The sequence below is a fragment of the Mercurialis annua genome, linkage group LG7, assembly GCF_937616625.2.
Source record: "Mercurialis annua linkage group LG7, ddMerAnnu1.2, whole genome shotgun sequence".
Classification (NCBI taxonomy): Eukaryota; Viridiplantae; Streptophyta; class Magnoliopsida; order Malpighiales; family Euphorbiaceae; genus Mercurialis; species Mercurialis annua.
Window position 1 is genome coordinate 7,287,030 of NC_065576.1, and position 21,746 is coordinate 7,308,775.

The 21,746-nt window shown below is 37.8% G+C and overlaps 2 protein-coding genes across 2 annotated transcripts; one reads left to right on the top strand and one right to left on the bottom strand.

The window, feature by feature from the left end:
* Positions 1 to 4,758: 4,758 nt before the first annotated feature.
* LOC126654839 (uncharacterized) lies at positions 4,759 to 10,705 on the bottom strand. Its single transcript, XM_050348831.2, has one exon. The coding sequence runs from the start codon at positions 10,494 to 10,496 to the stop codon at positions 5,106 to 5,108; it is 5,391 nt and encodes a 1,796-aa protein (XP_050204788.1). The 5' UTR covers positions 10,497 to 10,705; the 3' UTR covers positions 4,759 to 5,105.
* Positions 10,706 to 14,157: 3,452 nt separating this feature from the next.
* LOC126655869 (probable 1-deoxy-D-xylulose-5-phosphate synthase 2, chloroplastic) lies at positions 14,158 to 19,399 on the top strand. Its single transcript, XM_050350211.2, has 9 exons — positions 14,158 to 14,339; positions 14,439 to 14,612; positions 14,749 to 14,913; positions 15,183 to 15,333; positions 17,334 to 17,605; positions 17,688 to 18,269; positions 18,353 to 18,634; positions 18,720 to 19,004; positions 19,084 to 19,399. Exons 1-9 carry the CDS (start codon positions 14,253 to 14,255, stop codon positions 19,228 to 19,230), a joined length of 2,145 nt encoding a protein of 714 aa, XP_050206168.1. The 5' UTR covers positions 14,158 to 14,252; the 3' UTR covers positions 19,231 to 19,399.
* The last annotated feature ends 2,347 nt before the right edge of the window (positions 19,400 to 21,746 follow it).

Below are 21,746 nucleotides of genomic sequence, written 5' to 3' on the forward strand. Positions count from 1 at the left end.
AGTTTATTATTTAACAGAGAGTGTGCCACGCTCTCCACATTTCATCCGTCTAGAGGTATAATAATAAGGAAAATAAAAATAAAAAGACATGTAAATGATAAATTGAAATAGAGGGACCTCTTGAAAAAAAAAGTGAAGAGTAGAAGGACTTTATAATGGATTTGGCCAAAAAAAAAAATATATAAACTAAAGCTTGTATGAGTATAAGATTATGATCATGATATTAGGCCAAACTAAATCTTCAGTGGAACATGTACAATCTTGAACGCAATGTCATGGGTTTACAATTATTCAAAGATAAATCTGGGATGTAATGCCAGTTGCTATTACAATATATCAAAAAATAAAATATGTCACGTAGTTAATTTGATATAAATTAAATTAAAACATGTTGTTTTACATAAAATTTGAATAGGTTTTTAGTGCATCAATGTATGAAGATTAGTGCATGTGGTGGTAGATCAAATTTAATTAATTGTTTTTTCAAATTTTCCAATATAATTAATAATTTTTTCAAATGTTTCATTTTAATTAATAATTTTTAGATCTAATATTCTAAAGATATGAACCTTTTCCAATCAAGTCAATTCTAACCAAACCTTTCAAATACATCAATTTTAGCCAATTCATAATATGTACATTTTAATTTTAGCCAATCACTTATTTTTTTTAGATAATGCAATTTTTTTATTCATTTCAATTATGGACCATTTTTCAATTATATTCTAACTCTTATTACTATATTTTTAATAAAATAATTAGATTTTGTTATATTTGAAAAAGTTCCACATTTTTTGGACGAATAAGCTATCAAATTGAATAAATGATTATTGATACAGGTCGAGTCACAGAGATCGCCTGTTTGCTCTTCCTGCACAAGTAACAAATATAAGCTCAAAGGACCTCAGGCTTGCTCAGCCTGAAAGCCACTCCGATGCTTAAGTCAGAGAGGGTTTTTTGGTAAGTAAATGAGTGTAAAAGTATTTAAGTCTGATTTGTGCTTACCCTTCTCAGCATTCGGTGGCTTCCTTTTATAATGAGTTTAAGGCGGTTGTTATCTGGTAAATCGTGGGTTTGTCCCACGATTATTGATAATGGTGAAGGCACGTTCCCGATTATCCCGGGTAGTGGGTGTCAGGGAACGGAGTGGATGAGGTCGTCTAGATGGCAGACCTGGATGAGTCCGCCCGAGACAGACATGGGCGATACTCGTACTGTCGCTGGGCGATGGGAGGTTTGGAGACCCGTTGGGCGAGCATAGCATTTTCTAGGCGATGCTTGGAGTTCTGATATTATTAGGGCGGTATCAGATGTCCCCCCCTATAATCTTGCTAAGTCAAAGACTTGAAGCGCCAATTTTCAAAATTCGAATTTCCGAAATTTCCGAAATGATTCGAATTCCAAACGTTTCCTTCAACGGTTACGAATTTGAAGCGTTTTTTGACTATAAAAGAACGCGACTTTTGGTTTTTCATTGATTATTTCGAGGAGTTTCCTGCTGTCAGGCATTCGAGTGTCTAACTTGGCGTATAAAAGAGGTACTTATTCTTTAATTTAAAATTTTTTACTCTTGATTTTTCTCTCTGATTCTCTACTTCTGTTGATTTATTTCTCCAGCCAGGCTTTCTTCGAGTTACATAGCACCAAACTTTCTCTTTTAATCAGTAAGTGGCTTAGCTATTTTTGTTTGTCTTCTTGTTTCCTTCTTCTTGTTTGCCTTCAGATAATATGTTTTTAGGATGTCTACATTAAGGGTTTCAGTGTCTTCCCCTTCTTCTTCCTCTTCTTCTGAGAGTTCTGCCAGTGACCCTACTTACCCTGTTCCTCTTGCTACCCTCGTTGAGTTGTCATCTGACGAGGAAGGGTTGTCTCAGAAGGTGATCCCTGATAGTGAGGAGGGTGTTGATGACAGAGGGCCAGAGGGCGAGGCTCCCCTTGAGGATGCTGGTGGAGATGAGGGCGGAGATGGTGAACTGGGTGATGACGAAGGAGATGAGGAGGATTTTGTTTTTAAGAGACGTAAAGTCTCCTCTGGGACATCTTCTAGTAAGAAAAAACCCTTGTCTGAGTGGACCATCGATCTGGGTCAAGAAGCCCTTGTATGGATTAGGGCGAGGTACGAAATTCCCCCTTTCATTGGCCTTCGGATTCCTTCTGAGGGTTCGGCTGTTAACCAGGTCTTAAAGGATGATGAACAGTTGCTTTTTGTTGAAGATTTTAAGGTGGGTTTAAGGCTACCACTCGATGGCTTCACCCAAGAAGTGTTCGATAATTTTAAGATCCCCTTAGGTCAACTCCATCCTAACGCCCATCGTCATTTGACAGGAGTTTTTATTCGTGGACTCCAACTGAAGAGACAGGTGGGTTACGAGATTGTTAGGGCGATCTATTCTTTGGGGAGGAAGAAAAGCGATGAGTTCTTCTACTTGCAACCCGGAAGATCTCCCTTCACTGGCCTTCCCAATTCTTTGAAGCGGTGGAAAGGTTCCTTTGTCATTGCCAAGAAGGAAGGGGGTTGGGGTTCCATTCCGAATGTTTTTGTGGAAGGGCCCCTAAAGTTGGAAAAGGCGAACCTGAGCGAGGTTGATAAAGAGACGTTGCATCTGCTTCGAGGTGGCGCTAAGGTGCACGTAGTGAATCTGATAGATTCCTACTTTGGCTGGGACCAAAGTGTTGCCTCCAAGAGAAATAAGAGAGTGCAGGGTGGAAAAAGGGGGAAGAGGAAGAAGAGTGAGGATAAGAGGGAGACATCGCCTGATAATGGAGACGAGTTCCCTGACATGGGCGAACCACTTCTTTCTTCCCCCCTTAATATTTCTTCTATGCCTCTTAGTCCTTCTGGTACCTTGTTTGTACCATGAAGCTTTTATTTTCTTTAATTTTTGTGAAGCGTTTTCTGAATTTTGTTTACTTTGACTTTTCAGTGCCGAACTTCAAGGAACTTCAGCAGAAGGTCATGGAGGATAGGAAAGCTCGCCGAGAGGCTCGAGAGAGGGAAGCCCTTCCCCAAGCTATTCCCAAGCCGACTTCTGAGGCTAAGAAGGCGCCTGCCAAGAAAGGAGGCGATGTTCCTTCCACGGCTGGAGGCAAACCACCTTCTTCTCAGAAGGGTGATGAATCTGCCCCCACTCCTAGGGTGGTGCTGCCAGGCTTCCAGATAAAGGAACCTGTCACAAGCCCTCCTCCTCCTGCTGTTCCCTCTTACACCGGTAAGGGGAAGGATAAAATGGAGGTTCCTGCGAAGGAGAAGCATCCCAGATCCCTTCCTCCGGCTCCCCAAACTGCCCTGGCTGCTTCGACCGGCAGCAAAAGGCGAGCTCCTTCTTCAGGGGGCGAAGATGCTGAGGGGGAAGGACCCTCTATGAAAAGGCCCAAGAGGGATGTAATGGTGACTCAGGTCGACATGCTCCTTCAGAAGTATGGGGCCGATGCTACTGTGCGTTGTCCTGCCGTTGCCCACGACATCTTCCGGGGTTCCTGCTGCCCTTCGGATGTTGATTACTATTTGAAGAGGCCGGACAACGTACTGATGGACGATTGTTTCTCTGGCCTGGCAAAGGTGATTATTTTCTAACCTTATCATTTCGCCTTTTTCCTCCTGTTATGGTTATTTTCTAACTCAGCTTTATTTTATGTTTAGGTTGCCTATGCCATCCGTCAATATCGCTCCAACCGTCTAAATGACGATGAGATGCATGTGAAGATAAAGACGGAGTACAAGCTGCTGAAGGGAAAGTATGACTCCTTTCGCAGCGAACATGGCGGGTGCACTCAGAAGCTGGACTCTCTTCGTGCTGATGTGGATAGGTTATCCAGAGAGAGGGAGAGTGCTGTGAAGCAGCAGCGTGTGCTATCTGAGGAGGTCGCCCGCCTTAAGAAGGAAAATAAGAATCTGGCGGCAGAGGTGGTGTTGAAAGGTACTGACTATGACGATCTCAAGAAGGAGTTCGACACCACCGTCACGGCCCTTAATGAAAAAGTCTCTGTTGCTGAGAAGAGGCTTTATTTGAAGTGGGGCAGGCTGACTCGTGAGAAGGAGAGGCGTCGCCGAAACACCGCCCAGCTAGCCAATGATCTGACTGACTTCACTGAAGCCATCGTGGGTACCTATTTGGAGCGTCATCCTGAGGGGGACGTTGAATTCTTATATGGCTTTCCCGAGGGGGTTAACAGTGAGAGTGAGCCAGATTCTCCCCAAGACTTGTTTGTCTCTATCAAGCCTGAGAAGGGTGAGAATGCTGCTGAGGTTGCCGAGCAGTCTGTCCCAGCGGCCAATGATTCTGTCAAGGTTGGCAAGGGGCCACATGTACCTGGTTTGGGGGGTAGTCCTGAGGAGAAGGACTTCGGCTTGCTTATATCTTCGGAGTGGCCTTTTGCTGCTCTGGACTTATTGGATCGGCCTTCTGATCTGGAGTCTATCCTTCCAGGGTCCGATCCTCTTAGTCTTGCCGATGTCCCTTCTCCCACCCGTTCTGGCAACATTCCTGTTGATGCTTCTTCTTCAGCCAGGCGGGGTTCGCAGGAGGGGCTATCTGTCCCAAATATTTTGGAGGGCAACAAGGAGGCTGTCCCGGAGAAGGTTGAGCCAGAGATCAAGCTTTAGATTCCTCCTTCTCCCTTTAGTTTTTGTATAGGAAGAATTTTCCTTTCTCATTTTTTTTTTTTATATTTTGTCTTTGTAACTTTTTCGGAGGGCGTATTTTACCCTCTTTTTAATATATATATATATTTCTTTATTCTGCTCTTTTTGCATTTTTATTGGGCGATGTTTGCTTAGATCGCATGTATTTATTGTTTCCTTTGTGGGGTTGAACTCGTCAGTTCCCCCTTTTTTGGAAATATTTTGGTTAAACAATAACTCTTAGTGATAAGATAGTATCTGTGAAATTTCCTTGTCCAAGCAAGGGTAAATTAATATATACTTTGTAGAACTGTGAATACAATACTGTGATCGAAACAATCACTTGGAGGAATTAAAATGTAGTACTGTGATGAAATATCACTTGGAGGAATTGAAATACAATGCTGTGATGGAATATCACTTGGAGGAATTTAAATGCATACATACTAAATGACTAATCATGCTGAGAGGTGAACCACTGTTGCTAAATTTTCCTTAAGTTGTTGGCGTTCCATGCTCTGGGTATGGTTATTCCCATGGAGTTGGTGAGTTTGAATGTTCCTTCTTTAATGACCTTGCTGATGGTGTAAGGTCCTTCCCAATTTGGTTGCAGCTTTCCGGTCCCTGCTTCTCCTTTTTTAACTTCGGTCTTTCTCATGACGAGGTCGCCTAATTTGAACTTTCTTTTTTTCACATGGCTGTTGAAATGTCTTGCCATTTTCTGTCTGTAGGCTTCCATCCTAATGTCTGATCTGTTGATCTTTTCGTCCAAGAGGTCCCGATTGTTCCTGAGCTCTGCTTCATTTTCTTCTAAGTTCAGTTGGTTGTCTTCTGTCCTTGGCGTGGGTGCGCCGATCTCTACAGGAATTACAGCCTCCGTTCCATAGGCTAGGGCGAATGGAGTTTCGCCCGTTGATTCTCTAGGGGTGGTACGGTAGTTCCATAGGACGCTGTAGAGTTCTTCTACCCATCTTCCTTTGCACTCGTCTAGTCTTCTTTTTAGTCCGGCCAGTAGGATTCTGTTGGCCACTTCGGTTTGCCCATTTGATTGTGGATGGTAAACCGAAGTGAACCTTAGGTCGATCTGATACTCGGCACAAAACTTTCTAAACTTTGCTGAGTCGAACTGCTTTCCGTTGTCTGTGATCAGCACCTTCGGTATTCCAAACCTGCACAAGATAGATCTAAAGAAAAAGTTAGTTATGCGTTGTTGGGTGATTTTTGCCAGTGGTTCTGCCTCTATCCACTTGGTGAAGTGGTCGATTGCCACTACCAGGAACTTCCGTTGTCCTGTGGCCAAAGGGAGAGGTCCCAGGATGTCCATACCCCACTGGGCGAACGGCCATGCACTGCCGATGGGTTTCATTTCTGAGGCTTGCTTTCTTGGTATCAAAGCATGTTGCTGGCAAGGCCAGCATCCCCTTACCAGCGTTGTTGCTTGTTCTTTCATCGAAGGCCAATAATAGCCTTGTAGCAGGGCTTTCCTGACCAGAGTTGATGCTCCATCATGTGCTCCGCAGGTTCCTTCGTGTAGTTCTTTCATGATGTACTCTCCTTCTCTTTTGTTTACACACTTTAGCCAGGGATGGGTGAATGACCGCTTGTACAGCTGGCCACTGTATATTCCGAACTTTGATGATAGTACCACTATTCTTTTAGCTTCCTTTCTGTCCTCCGGAAGTGTTCCATCAGCTAAGTATGCTGTGAGGGGAGTCATCCAGTTTTCTTCTTCTTCTTCCACTATCAGCATTTCGCCTTCTTCGATTTCTCCTTGGAAGCTAGGCTGTCGTTTAATTTCATGAGGGATATTTCTCATTGAATCGTGATTGTTTGTTGCCGCCCATTTTGCCAATTCATCCGATCTTCCATTCATTGCTCTGGGTATTTGCTGTAACGACCAAGATCGCCCATTATTTGCAAAGAAGGCTTTGGCTTGCTTGGCGTATTTCTTCAGTGTGGCTTCTTTGACTTCAAAATTTCCTGAGACTTGGTTCACAACCAGTTGTGAGTCGCTGTAGATCTGTGCTTCGGAGATATTGAGCTCTTCACACAATTGCAGTCCTGTTATCAACGCCTCATATTCTGCAACATTGTTGGAAACTGAGAATTCAAGTCTTGCTGAGTATTCCATTTGGATTTTCCCCGGTCCTTTGAGCACGACACCGATGCCTTCCCCTTCCCCACAAACTGCTCCATCGACGTGTATTTCCCAGGGGACTGCTTTGTTTTCCATTGGTTCTGTGAATGTTAGTTCCGCGACGAAGTCGGCCAATGCTTGAGCCTTCAATGCTTTCCGAGCTTCATAGACCACGCCCAAGCTTCCGATCTTAACAGCCCATTCTGCTATACGTCCGCTTGTTTCTGCTTTCTGGAGGATCTTTCGTAGGGGTTGATCGGTTCGTACGATAACCTGATGTCCCTCGAAATAATGCCTGAGTTTGATGGTGGCGGTATATACACACAGCGCTAGTTTCTCCAACCTTGGGTATCTTAGCTCCGCGTCCCTTAGTACCTTGCTTACGTAGTAGACCGGATACTGCTCTCCTTCTTTCTCCGATACCAGTACCCCTGCTATTGTTTCGTCAGAGCAAGAGATGTATAAATATAGCACGTCGCCTGGATCTGGCCTCGCCAAAAGTGGTGGTGACGAGAGGAAGTTTTTCAGTTCTTCGAAAGCTGTCTGGCATTCTGCCGTCCATGTGAAATTCTTGATATTCTTCAGTGTTTTGAAGAAAGGTAGACATCGTTTTGCCGAGCAGGACATGAACCGACCTAGAGCCGTGATCCGGCCGTTGAGCTTCTGGACTTCATGTATGCTCCGTGGCGGCGTCATTTTTAAGACCGCTTCGATTTTATCTGGGTTAGCCTCAATACCCCGCTGAGAGACCATGTATCCCAAGAACTTGCCTGCCGGTACTCCGAATACGCACTTTTCCGGATTGAGTTTTAGCTGGTATCTCTTTAGCGTCTCTAGGACTATCTTCACATATGCTGGGTGGTCTTCGGCTCGGATGCTTTTGACGATCATGTCATCCACATAAACTTCCATGTGTTTTCCGATCTGATCTCTGAATATTGAGTTCACCAGCCGCTGATATGTGGCTCCTGCGTTCTTCAGACCGAAGGGCATCATCTTGTAACAAAATAATCCCTGGTCCGTTATGAAGGCCGTCCTCTCCTGGTCTTCAGGTGCCATGGGTATCTGATGATATCCCGCCTTGGCATCTAGGAATGCATAGAGGGCGTGACCTGCTGTGGAGTCTACTAACTGATCAATGTGTGGAAGCGGGAAACTATCTTTGGGACATGCTTTATTCAGATCTGTGAAGTCCACACACATTCGGTAAGTGCCATTGGACTTTTTTACCATTACCACATTTGCTACCCACTTGGGGTAATAGGCGTCTTTGATCACGTTTGCTGCTTTTAACCGGGCGACCTCTTCTGCGATGGCGAGTTGTTTTTCGGGCGAGTGTCTTCTCTTCTTCTGTATCACTGCCTTCGCGTCGGTCGCTATGTTTAACCGATGACATATGATGTTCGGGTCTACTCCGATCAGTTCGTCTGTTGTCCAGGCAAAGGAGTCTCCAAGTGTTCTGAGGTTTTCTGTTAGAGATCGTTTGATTTCTTCCTCTAGCTCATCTCCCACTTCTATCTCCTTTCCTGGGGATAATTCGATTTTCGTGGTTCGCCCATAATGCTCCGCCCTTTCCTTCTTCTCTGGAGGTTCCATTGTTAGTTCTCGCAAGGTTACATGTACTTTCCTGAGAGCTGTAAAGTATGCTTCTCTGGCTGACTTTTGGCATCCTCTGACTTCGGCATCGCCTTCTCTGGTTGGGATTTTCATCAATAGGTACCTCATGCAAATGGATGCGCACGTATCGTGCAAAAGTGGCCTTCCGAGAATTGCGTTATATGCAAAGTCCATATTGACCACCATGAATTCTGCTCGGATCTCTTTGTAGATCTCTCCATCCCCCAGTTGGATGTTTATCTCCAGTGATCCTTCCACCTGTACAGATTTGCCTCCTAGTCCCACCAGTGGAGTAGAGACATGTGTCAAATTTTCTTTCTTGAGTCCAATTCTGCCGAACACTTCCATTGTGATCATGTTTACCGAACTTCCCGTGTCTACAAGCATCCGAGATACCTCGAAATTGTTGAGTCGCCCCTTGACAACTAGGGCGTCCTCATGGAGGACTGATAAGCCATGACTATCGCCCTCCGAAAAAGATACGCTTCTGAATTTCTTAGCATTTGGTGCACCTGGGCTAACTGAGTAGACTGTTCTTGCAGCTTTCTTTCTTGTAGTATTGCTGTCTCCTCCGGTCGATCCGCCCATTATTACGTTAACCACGCCTGTTGGCTCTGGTCTGGGTCTTCTGGCGGTTTCTTCTCTCCGCTCTTTCTTTCTTTCTGATTCCGCCTCTCTGGCTTCGGTATCCCTTTTTACGAACTGGGAAAGGGATCCCCTTTCTATCAGCTTTTCTATCTCTTCCTTCAGGTGCCAGCATTCATCTGTGGTGTGGCCGTTGTCTCTGTGAAATTCACAGTATTTGCTGTTGTCTCTTTTCCTGGCTGATGCAGCGTTCATCTTCCTTGGCCATCTGACCTTCTCTCGGCTGTCTTTTACCCAAAACAGTACGTTGGTTCTGGTTGTGTTTAGGGGCGTATATCGCCTATCTTCGTCTTTTTTCCTTTTATTTCTGAAATGGTCGTTGCCTTTCTCTCCGAACCTCTTTCCTATGGGCGATCTGTCCCCATTTCTTCTTTCTGCAAACGTTCGTTCTTCTACCCGTCCAAGGCGATTCTCTATCTCTCTCTGGCCATCATCCACTCTGATCTGTGTATGTGCGATGGTCATCAGTGTGGTAAATGATTTTGGTGATTTAGCCAACAATTCCTTTCGTAGGTCGGAGTTGGTAGTTCCATTGAGTAATGCTGTGTAGGCGATCTCCTGGCTCAGGTCTTCTATCTGCATCGCCTCCTTATTGAATCTTTCTACATACTTCCTGAGTGTCTCTCCTTCCCTTTGCATGATGGCTAGCAGGTCTGTGGACAGCTTCTTTTGAGGGATGCATGCTACGAATCTAGCCTGGAAAAGTCCTGAGAATTGTTTGAACGTCAGCACTGATCCTGGCTTTAAACTTTGGTACCATTCCTGCGCCAGACCTTTTAAGGTAGTAGGAAAAAGTTTGCATAGTACGTGATCTAAGTTTGTCTGAACATTGATCACCGCTTGGAATTTGTGAATATGGCTCTTGGGACAGCCTGTTCCATCGTATGATTCCAAATTTGGAGGGTATCTGAACTTTGTAGGGAACTCGTGAGAGATGATGAAATCTGCAAGTGGTGAGTCACTTCGAAGAGAGATGTCTACGTCTTCACATCTTATTCCGAGCCTGCTCATGACTTGGCGGACTCTTTCCTCCAGATGCGCTTCTCCGTCTTTGAGGGTGTGTTGTTCATCCATCCAACGTTCCTCGTCTGGAATTACTATGGGGGCGTTTTGTTTCTTTGCGGAATTTTCCGGGGCACCTTCCTCTCGCATCGGTTCTTTTCCCTTGTCCATGGTTGACGTTGACTTCTGTACTGGTGATTTCGCTGATCCCTGCTCTGGCGATTTTAACGAGATACTCTGTTTGATGTCTTTGAGTAGACTGGTAATTTCTAGGAAAGCCTTGAACATTGCTTGGTTGTTGATTGGCTCTTCATCAGGTGCTGTGGCTATCGGAGGTATCGTCTGTCTTATCGCCAGGGGGTCGCTGGTTTCTCCTTCTTCGCTGGTTGGGGGGAACAGATTTAGGGCCGGTGGTTCTGTTTCCCTGTCTTCTCTGTTGGTAGCTGGTAGAGTATTATCTCGTAGGGGATCCATTCTTGAAAAAGCAAATTCTGAAAAAGTATCTAAAAGGAACGACGAAACTGATAAGTTCCACGTTCACCGCACCAAATGATACAGGTCGAGTCACAGAGATCGCCTGTTTGCTCTTCCTGCACAAGTAACAAATATAAGCTCAAAGGACCTCAGGCTTGCTCAGCCTGAAAGCCACTCCGATGCTTAAGTCAGAGAGGGTTTTTTGGTAAGTAAATGAGTGTAAAAGTATTTAAGTCTGATTTGTGCTTACCCTTCTCATCATTCGGTGGCTTCCTTTTATAATGAGTTTAAGGCGGTTGTTATCTGGTAAATCGTGGGTTTGTCCCACGATTATTGATAATGGTGAAGGCACGTTCCCGATTATCCCGGGTAGTGGGTGTCAGGGAACAGAGTGGATGAGGTCGTCTAGATGGCAGACCTGGATGAGTCCGCCCGAGACAGACATGGGCAATACTCGTACTGTCGCTGAGCGATGGGAGGTTTGGAGACCCGTTGGGCGAGCATAGCATTTTTTAGGCGATGCTTGGAGTTCTGATATTATTAGGGCGGTATCAATTATTTATATTTAAATTTTTTGGGTAGAATTGATTTTGCCTGAAAATAAAAATTAAGCCTTGAATTATCACCAATAATTTATCTACAAGCATAAATCTCCCTAATGGAACTCCAAATGTGAGAGCCAATAGGATGAATTTTTGGAACCCCCTAAAACAATAAGAAGTTGAGTCTGAACTGAGCATATCCCAAGTTATTTTGAAGAGCTTTACTTTGTTCAGAACTTGAAAAAATTTTCAGTTCTAAAGCCCCCCATCTTTAACAGTACGACAGTAAAACCCTCAAGACCCCGAAGAAGTGATCAATCTCGAAAGAAAATTCTCCTACGATACTAAATAACAACGGAGATAAGGGATCTTTTTACCGCACCCCGCATGAACATGAAAAGTAACTAGTACATGAGCCATTTAACATGATCGAAAGCCTAACACACACAAAAATTTCTAGAATACAATATTTGAACTGAAGGCTGAAATCAAAAGCATTCAACATTTCTAAGATAAAAGTCTACATTATAGTATCTATTAAAAATATTACTGATTAATAGGTCGGTTTAATTGATTATATACGGACATGAATATAAATATACTTTGGTTCAACAATGATCTAATAACCACTACTAGTTAATAGGTGATTGAATCTTCACATTTATAAATTCTTTATATTTATATTATTTTAATAATGTGAAATTCTCTTAATGGTCCACCTCAAGTGCTATCAATCAGAACTGATCATCTGATTGCCACTTGAAATTGAAGCTTTCTTTAATTTTGATTAATAGCAAGAATACTTGGGAAGTTGGGGTTGACAACTTTATGTATTAGTTTTCTCTAAAAAAAATTAGGGGGGTGATAATTTATTTTTTAAATTTATGTAAGAGGGTTAATACAAAACATCATGGTTTGGATTTGATCAATTTATGTATATTATAAGTCACCTATATAATTTATATTCTCAAATAGTGCAAAGTTGGAATCTCTATGCCAATACCGACAAATAATCAATTATGTAATTTTTTATTTTTGCTTGGACGCAGTTATTGATTGTTTTTCAAACACGTTTGGGGATTATGCAACAGAAAAACAAAAGGAAACATATTTAAAAAAATAAATGAAAAAAAAGAAGAAAATATATCAAAAAATTTAAAAGCAGCAAATAATAAAAGAAAGAAAGAACAGTAGCTGGCATTGCCCGGTTCTTTCTTCTATAATCATATTTTAATAATTGTGGCAAGTAGATATTATTTTTTAAGGAAAATATCTTTTTTATTTTTTTTATCTATATCAAGTGTTTAATATTAGCCGATAAAATCTCAAATATATAATTAAATATATACTAATTTTTATTAATTTCTTTTACTTTAAAAAAATTAATAAGAATTATAAATTAGAGACAGAGTATTTAAAATATTATATAAATTATTTAAAAAAATTGTAAGATTTCAACACTTAAAGTATCAATACCCTTAAAAAAGATTCTATTGTTGCAGAATCTACTTAAATAAGATCCAATCAGTACGTCCCACTGTAATACTCTTCTCGTAATGATTAATAATTACTAAAAACATAGTAAATAAATAAATTAATTAATATTAAAATTGATGACATTAATTAAGTGTAGTAAGGAACTACAAGAAAAAACAACTACCATAAAAAAATTATTAGAGATTTATTATTTTTATATAGATTTTTTATAAAAAAAATTATTGTAGATTTATTATTTTTTTATTTATTTTATCTTTCTTTATTTATAAATTTGTTCTTTTATTTTATAAAACTGAATTGATTTATAGTACATTTGTAGTGTTTTATTGTGTATCTATAATGTATTTTTGGTGTATCTATATTTTTCTGGTATATTTGTAGTGTTTATGGTGTATTTGCAGTGTTTTTTTTATGGTATATACTATAAAATACTACAAAACACTATATATACACCATAAATACACTATTAAAACACTATAATACACTAAAAAAATATCATAGATACACTACTAAAATACCATAATTACACTAAAAAAAACACCAGAAAATATTTTATAAAAAAGATATAAATCAGTAAAAAGTGAAAAAGTATATTTTAGAAATTAACAAAAATGGTATTTTTAGTAAAAAAAAAAGATACAACTTGACAATATCTTTGAAAACAATGTAAAGTTAAAAATAAAATACAAAATAATATACCGTCAAAAGATTTCTTAATTAAAAAATAAGCCAAACAAAAAATAAATACCACTTTTCATAAAGTGATGTGAAGTTATCTCCGACCAAAAATGCCTTAATTTCGAATATTAATGGAGGAATGGTTACTAGAATTATTTAATCTTTAAATAGGATTGTCAAATATTTATAAATACATGAAATCCTCTTTTAATGAAGATACAAGTATTATACAAAAGTTTATGTATATTGTTATTATTTTTCAAAACATTTCTTTATGTTTCAATATAATTGGAAAACATTACATACGCACATTATATAAGAAAATATAATAAATAAGAAAAACTTATTCGAAGAAGAAGATAAAAGAAAAAAAATTAATTTTTATGTTCATTCTACATTAAACACATCACATTATTGATTATAAAAAAAAAATTCTATTAAAAAAATTAAATGAGACACTTTTTAAAAAATTATTCGAATAAATGCGTATGATTGAAATTAAGAATTAAAATTAAGGATTGAAATTTATGTGAGCACGTAAATAACCGAACAATCAAAATGCGTACGATTGGAATTAAGGATTAAAAAGTAAAATATAATTAACGGTTTAAAAAGTTCTAGAGATAAATAAAAAAGGTCAAAATATAGAAATATTTAGATAATCAAACCAAAAACTTATCCACAATTAGATTGAGATAGAAAAAATATAAATTTTTTTTATTTCTTAAACTATCTCTAAATTAAAATAAAATTTCTTTAAATGAGATATAAGATATAATATTTGAACCCACATATATGTAGAGTCATTGATGTGAGTACCAAAACAGCCAAACTTTTGGCAAATACATTAATAAATACACAAAGTAAAAAATAGAAATAAAATCCAAGTATGAGAAAATTAGTAAATTTGGAATTTTATTACAGGAGCATCAGCTTTTCTTGTTCTTCCAATATAAAACTTAGTTATTGTCTTCACTCTCTCTTACAACTCCTCTCTCTCATCTCTCTAGTTTTCTGCCACTGCATACATTTTAGAGCCATGGCACTCTCTTCTCCAACCTTCATCCTTAACCAGTCTTCATTCTTGAAATCTCCAAAATTGCTAATCCCCAGTTCAACTAAACAGGTTTATATATAGTTATTAATTCTTTAAGCTTGTTGATAATTTTGTTATATGGTTTATTTGATGATCTTGTTTTAATGGTGTTTTGTTATGTGTTTTCAGTTATGCTTAAGATCATCTGCTGGAAAACCAACAGATCATGGTGATGAAGAAGGGAAAATAATGATCAGAAAGGAGATTGATGGGTGGAAAATTGATTTTTCCAAGGAAAAACCAGTGACTCCATTGTTGGACACAGTCAATTATCCTGTTCATATGAAGAATCTTTCTACACAGGTAAATTATACTAAAAAATTAAAATTATATTAAACTGTTTTCTGGATTAGTTTTTTTGTCTATTCCTATGTTGTATTGTTTGTTTTTAATCTTGAAAAATGGAATTAAAAGGTTTTCTGGTGAACTAAATTGTCAGGATCTTGAACAACTAGCAGCAGAACTTAGAGCAGATATTATATACGGTGTGTCTAACACAGGAGGCCATTTAAGTTCAAGCTTAGGAGTTGTCGAGCTTTCGGTGGCTATGCATCATGTCTTCAATGCCCCTGATGACAAAATCATATGGGATGTCGGTCATCAGGTTTGGACACGGAAACTTCTCGAATCCTAAGTTTCCGCATTTGCGTTTACATTTTCGAAAACGTTATTATGTTTCCTGTTTCTGATTCGGGTGTTTCGAGTTTTAATGTTTTGGACCTATATGGCACGGAAACTACTTACCGAATCCTACATCTCCGCTTTTGCGTTGGCATTTTCGAGAACGCTTTTAAAACTAAAATAACGGTTTTGTTTCCGTGCTACATATAATTTTTTATATATATACGACTAATTAGGCTTATGATTACGCAGGCGTATGCGCATAAAATTCTAACGGGAAGAAGATCTAAGATGCATACTATAAGAAAAACTTCAGGGCTTGCTGGATTTCCTAAAAGAGAAGAGAGTGTTTATGATGCTTTTGGTGCTGGACATAGTTCTACAAGTATTTCTGCTGGTCTTGGTATGTGCATCTCTTAATATTCTTTGTTTATGTAGATAAATTGAACAAGTTGGATTATAATTGACATTTAGATATATTCAGCTTATTAAGAATTACTATATTTTATAGAAATAATTGATGTTGACATTTCTAAGTTGGTAGTTGCCAAAAAATAATTAAAGCACTTAATGGAGAAAGTTGTACTTGCTAAAAATAAAAAAAAATAGTTTATGTAAAAAAAAATTCAGATTTGACAATCATAAAGAAAATAGAGAAATTTTTATGTAGACTCGGTCTACCACGTCATCCGTAGACTAACCTATTACATTATGACACGTCATTAAAATGATGGCAATCTTGTAAATTAGTTTTTTACTTATTTACACCTTTGAATAGTAATATTACAAGATTGCCATCATTTTAATGATGTGTCATAATATGATAGGTTTGGTCTACGGATGACGTGGTAGACCGAGTCTACCTAAGAATTTCTCAAGAAAAAATACTACTTTTCTATAATTTATAGAAAAAGAGATAAAAGAAAAGTCAAGAATAAAAGCACAAAAACAATCATTGTTTTTATTAGCAGGTTATTTGCATCAAAATATCCAACTTTTCCTATTTTAGCGATTTAAACTTCATAAAAGATGCTAAATAATGACTAATCTTTCATTTTTTTGACTTGTTTTGGTCCGAATCAAATTTCCTCCTCACACTCAAATTTCCTTATAAATCGTGTAAAATAAATGATTCTATCATATAAATAAATTTGTTGTCGTCTTTTTAATTTTGGATTCCTACTCTTTATGAGTTTATCAATTTTATGGCATATTGTCTTCTTTAAAAATTGAGTTTTTGCAAGAAATCGTCTATTTAAAAAGTTAACTTAGAAATTTAAATATTTTCAACTTGATTATTATTCCTTAAATCTATAGTTTTTTCTTGTTGTAATTATTTAAATTTGTAATTTATTATTGTCTTTTAACTAAATTTAATTTTTAAATCTTGTTATTTTGACTTATGTATTTAGGTGACCTTTGTTGGTTAGTTTAGCCCTATTCGATGACTGTATTTTTACAGCTCTCATCATCCTTTCTAAAATAGTTTACTCAATATGTTGAGAAACCGTTCATGTAATTTTTGTTATTATTAATGAAAATTTTAGTCTTTTTCAATAAAAAAATATGGAACTTTTTTTTTGAGAATCGAGAAAATATATATATATATATATATATATATATATGGAACTTAAAGCGCTACTAAAATAGGTAAAGTTGGATCCTTTTAAATGCAAATAACCCTTTATTATAAGGTCTAATCACTCAAAAAACCCTCACCTTTATTTTTTTTTCAATTCCACCCCGACGTTGAAAATTTGTCAATTTTACCCACTTTTAAATTTTCCGTTTTCAATTGTACCCCAATTTTTTAATTTTTGTTAATTTTTTAACTTAAATGATGAAATCATTCAATTAACTAAGTTTAAACATAAAATTAAATTCTTTTTTATTCAAAAAAGTACAAATAAGTCCTTTATTTTTAAAAACTAACTAAAACCCATAATCATATTAACACTAACTTAAATTCTTAATTAATTTAATTAAATTTAAATAAATTTTAAAAACGTACAATTAATATATGCTAGACATGGAGAATGTTTTAAACAAATTTCCAAACGAAAAAGACGTTAATTTAATTTTTCAGGGTACAATTGAAACACAAAAATACAAAATAGGGTAAAATTGACAAATTTTCAACGTCAGGGTATGATTGAAAAGGGGCTAAAAGGTCGGGGTTTTTTAAGACATTAGACCTTATTATAAGGACAAAGAGAGGTTTGAACTTGAAAATTATTTGAAAAATATATTTATGTTGTCCCCAGAGACATAGTCTAAGTGATAAAAATATTATAATTTGACCTGCAAATCCCAAGTTTGATTCCCCGATATATTCCTACCACAAAACTACACTGCGAACAGTAACGGTACTGATATATTTTTATAAAAATGAAAATCATGCAGGAATGGCAGTAGCAAGAGATCTATTAGGGAAGAAGAACAATGTAATCTCAGTAATTGGAGATGGAGCCATGACAGCAGGACAAGCATATGAAGCAATGAACAATGCAGGTTACCTTGATGCTAATCTTATTGTCATATTGAATGACAATAAGCAGGTCTCTTTACCCACTGCCACTCTTGATGGCCCTGCAACTCCAGTTGGAGCCCTTAGCAGTGCTTTAACCAAGATTCAAGCCAGCACCAAGTTCCGAAAGCTTCGAGAAGCCGCAAAAGTAAAATAATTTTCCTTTTTTTTGTTCTTCTATGTAATTGGAATGTCAGAATCTGACCTGGATTTTGTTTTCTGTGTTGAAGAACATTACCAAACAAATCGGGGGCTCGACGCATCAAGTTGCAGCGAAGGTGGATGAATATGCTCGAGGAATGATCAGTGCTTCTGGTTCTACTCTCTTTGAGGAGTTAGGATTATATTACATTGGTCCTGTGGATGGACACAACATGGAAGATTTAGTCACTATTTTTCAGAAAGTTAAAGCAATGCCTGCTCCAGGTCCAGTTCTGATTCACATTGTGACAGAGAAAGGCAAAGGATATCCTCCGGCTGAGGCTGCAGCAGATAAAATGCACGGTGTAGTTAAGTTTGACGTTGAAACAGGGAAGCAATTCAAGCAAAAAGCCGCCACACTTTCGTATACACAGTACTTTGCTGAAGCTTTGATCAAAGAAGCTGAAGTAGACAATAAGATTGTAGCTATTCATGCTGCAATGGGTGGAGGGACAGGTCTCAATTACTTCCAGAAGAAGTTTCCAGATCGCTGCTTTGACGTAGGCATCGCGGAGCAACACGCTGTCACATTTGCAGCCGGTTTAGCTACAGAAGGACTCAAGCCATTCTGTGCTATTTACTCATCATTCCTGCAACGCGGATATGATCAGGTAAGCGAAAGACGGTTGAAAATGCAAGAAAAGCCCTTTTCTATAAAGTTCTAACATTAACCTTTTTTGTCTGGGAAATGAAGGTGGTACATGATGTCGACCTTCAAAAATTACCAGTCAGATTTGCCATGGATCGAGCTGGTTTAGTCGGTGCAGATGGACCTACACATTGCGGAGCATTTGATATCACATTCATGGCTTGCTTGCCCAACATGGTGGTCATGGCTCCATCTGATGAAGCTGAGCTGATGCACATGGTTGCCACCGCAGCAGCCATAGATGACAGACCTAGCTGCTTCAGGTTCCCAAGGGGAAACGGAATTGGAGCAGTTCTTCCTCCTGATAATAAAGGAACTGCACTTGAGGTTAACATAAGCAATCAAATTCTAAAACAACAAACAAAATTAACAAATAAAATGACTAAATATTTCTTTTTCAATTATCCAACAGATCGGAAAGGGAAGAATACTGATGGAAGGCAACAGAGTTGCAATTTTAGGATATGGTTCCATAGTTCAAGAATGTGTTCAAGCTGGAATCATGCTTAAAGCTAGAGACTTCCCTGTAACAGTAGCTGATGCAAGATTTTGCAAACCTTTAGATACGGATCTTATCAGACGATTGGCGACAGAACATGAAATCCTGATCACAGTGGAAGAGGGTTCAATTGGAGGTTTCTGCTCCCATATTTCCCACTTCCTGAGCTTAAGTGGTATCCTGGATGGACCCCTGAAGGTGATTTTTCTATGTTCGGCTATCGTTTTTACTTTAATTTTTCCTGCTGCGATTCTAATATATCTAAATCTTGATGCAGCTGAGATCAATGGTCCTTCCTGACAGATATATTGACCATGGATCGCCTCAAGATCAGATGCAAGAAGCAGGGCTCTCCTCAAACCATATTGCTGCAACAGTCATGACTCTCTTGGGAAAGCCTAAGGAAGCTCTTCAGTTCAAATAGAGAGAAAAAGAATACAACAAAACTTGTGTAATGTGTCTCAGGATTAGCAATAGCCATGCATATCATTGTAAGATGAGAAGTTCAAGCTTGCAAAACTAAAACGAAACTTGGAAATTCCATATTTGCATTATTAGTGTACAAAAGTTCAAATATGATGACTCTTTATTAACTTGCAATTTCAGAATAGTCTAAAACAAAAGAACTAAGCATGCCTTGGAAATGGAATGAAAACAGAAATTAAGTTTTAACTATCCCAATTTTACCTATTTTGGCGATTAAGTTCCACGTTTGGAAGTTGCTAAATTACGGCCCCGCCTTTCATTATTCACCAAATACAGTCCCCAGCGCCATAATCGGACATCTTTGTATTCATTACCAAACTGCTAAATGCGACCTCGTTTGGTGACAGACAATTGCTTTAGGACAGAAATTGCCAAAAAAAAATAAAAGATTAGGACATTTTTTGACAACTTTAAACGTGGATCTTAAATCGCTAAAATATGTAAAGGTGGCGCATTTTAATGCAAATGTCCCAATATTTTATAGTAAAACAAAGAAATTTTCCATGTTTTATCTCTGTTTGTTGTATGATGAAAACAGAAATTGGAGTTCCATCCATGTATATAGTCCAAGAAACAATCAATCATTCAAGAAGCATATCAATTGACACTGAACATTATTAAAGGTAAAAGATTCTCTGCTAGCTAGATTGTGATCTGTCAACTGTCGTCAATTAATAAAGTACGCAATGTGCATGAAACCAGTCAAAGTTTCTTTTTCGATAAGCGGAGAGGGAAGCGCTTGTGGGAGCATCGAACCCACGATATTGCTTGACCAACATCAAATCAACCCGAATTTATAACCTCACTTACAGTGTCGCTCGAGCCGCCGAATAATCTCGAACTTGCAGTGCAGATTTGCGATAGCAAAACAGGAATATCTCAAATTTTACTACCATTTCTCATTTTTAGTAAAATTAATCGTTGTTACAAATTTTAGAGATGGAAAATTATTTTTTTCTTGCCTTCAGTTGATTCTGAAATCCCTGCTAAATGGACAATTATTACTGATGGTACCTAAACTTCCTTCTCTGTCCAAAGGTGCTACCTAAATTTTAATTCGTGATTAGAATATACCCGAACTTTAATTTTATAATAGTAAAATACATTTCGTTACAAACATTTATATTTCAGTAAAAATAGAATAATGTGACAATCATGTAGATATTTAGTTGACAGTAAAAAAAATTAATCCTGAGATGGATGTGCCATTAGCCATTAGGTATGTTTCACTTCGTGGAACTCATGTGCTGTGTGTAGATATTCATGTAATTAACATAAATTTATTTTAATGAAACTAAAAATTAATGGAAGATATTTTATTATTATAAAATTATCACTTAGCCATATTTTATTTCAGAATTAAAAGTTAAATACCACAAAAATCCGTTGATGTCGACTTCAGCTCTCACGAAAAGTTAGGCAATGCATATTTAAGTCGCTACGATATTAAATTTTTTGAATTGGATTTTTTTCACTATCATTTTGTATTTTTTTATTTGTTAATATTAGGTACCTGTATCATAAAAAGTATTAACAATGTTAAGCCGTACTAAAAAATCGATTGAAAAACTTACATTCAACAAAATAAAATGTAAGAATTCAATAAAAAAAAATGTAAAACATGAATAAAAAAATGTGTTCAAATTGCACTAATAACGTGTCTAGTGTCTCTCAAAGTTTCTGTCTGATGAAGGCATGGGCTCACTTATGAATTTAGAAGGACAATGTGTTAAATGTGTTTGTGTTTGGTCACTATTTTAGGTTGTCCCATTATGTTTGATTTGAAGAAAAAGTTTTGCCTGGATGAGCTACAGTGGGTTCTACTCTCTCATAATAATTTAATTTCTCTATTATGCATGTGCTTCTTTCAACATCAATCACACAGAAACTTCTTATTTTCTTTGCATGTTTAAGTTCTGAAAATTTCAGTTTAACTATAATATTCTAATAGCCATTTAATTTTTGAATTATTTTGTATTGTACCGACACAAAGTACTAAAACCGCCATGCTACTATTCATCAGCTTTCGACTATCAGCTATCAGTAACAACTATCAATTCTCAGCTATTAGCAACAGGTTTGCCAAACTGTGCTACGAAAATTTGAATTGTTACCGTTGATTTTGGTGCTTATCCAAACTCGTCTAATCATCCATGATATATTATCCATATAGGCATTGACATAAAATCAACTCCTGTGTTCCCGAAATCAGCTTGTCTTATCCTTTTTTTCTTTTTGCAATGTTATTAATTTACATCCACTGTCGACGGATAAGAAAATAAAGAAAGAGGAGAAAAACGGGCAGGTGGCTAGAAAAGGGAACGGGGTGAGACTATTAAGAACTAATACTAAAAAAGGTAAGAGGCGTCGAAAAATAATAATTGACTGACTGATAAAAAAAATGGCCGCCCGTTTTGCATCCTGAATAGTTGCAGAACCAAAAATTTCAATCAA

Excerpts from the sequence above, each read along its gene's own strand:
- LOC126654839 (XM_050348831.2), bottom strand. The coding sequence starts at position 10,496 with ATGGATCCCCTACGAGATAATACTCTACCAGCTACCAACAGAGAAGAC.
- LOC126655869 (XM_050350211.2), top strand. The coding sequence starts at position 14,253 with ATGGCACTCTCTTCTCCAACCTTCATCCTTAACCAGTCTTCATTCTTG. Across the intron at positions 14,340-14,438 it reads TCCCCAGTTCAACTAAACAG|TTATGCTTAAGATCATCTGC; the intron begins GTTTATATATAG and ends ATGTGTTTTCAG. Across the intron at positions 14,613-14,748 it reads TGAAGAATCTTTCTACACAG|GATCTTGAACAACTAGCAGC; the intron begins GTAAATTATACT and ends CTAAATTGTCAG.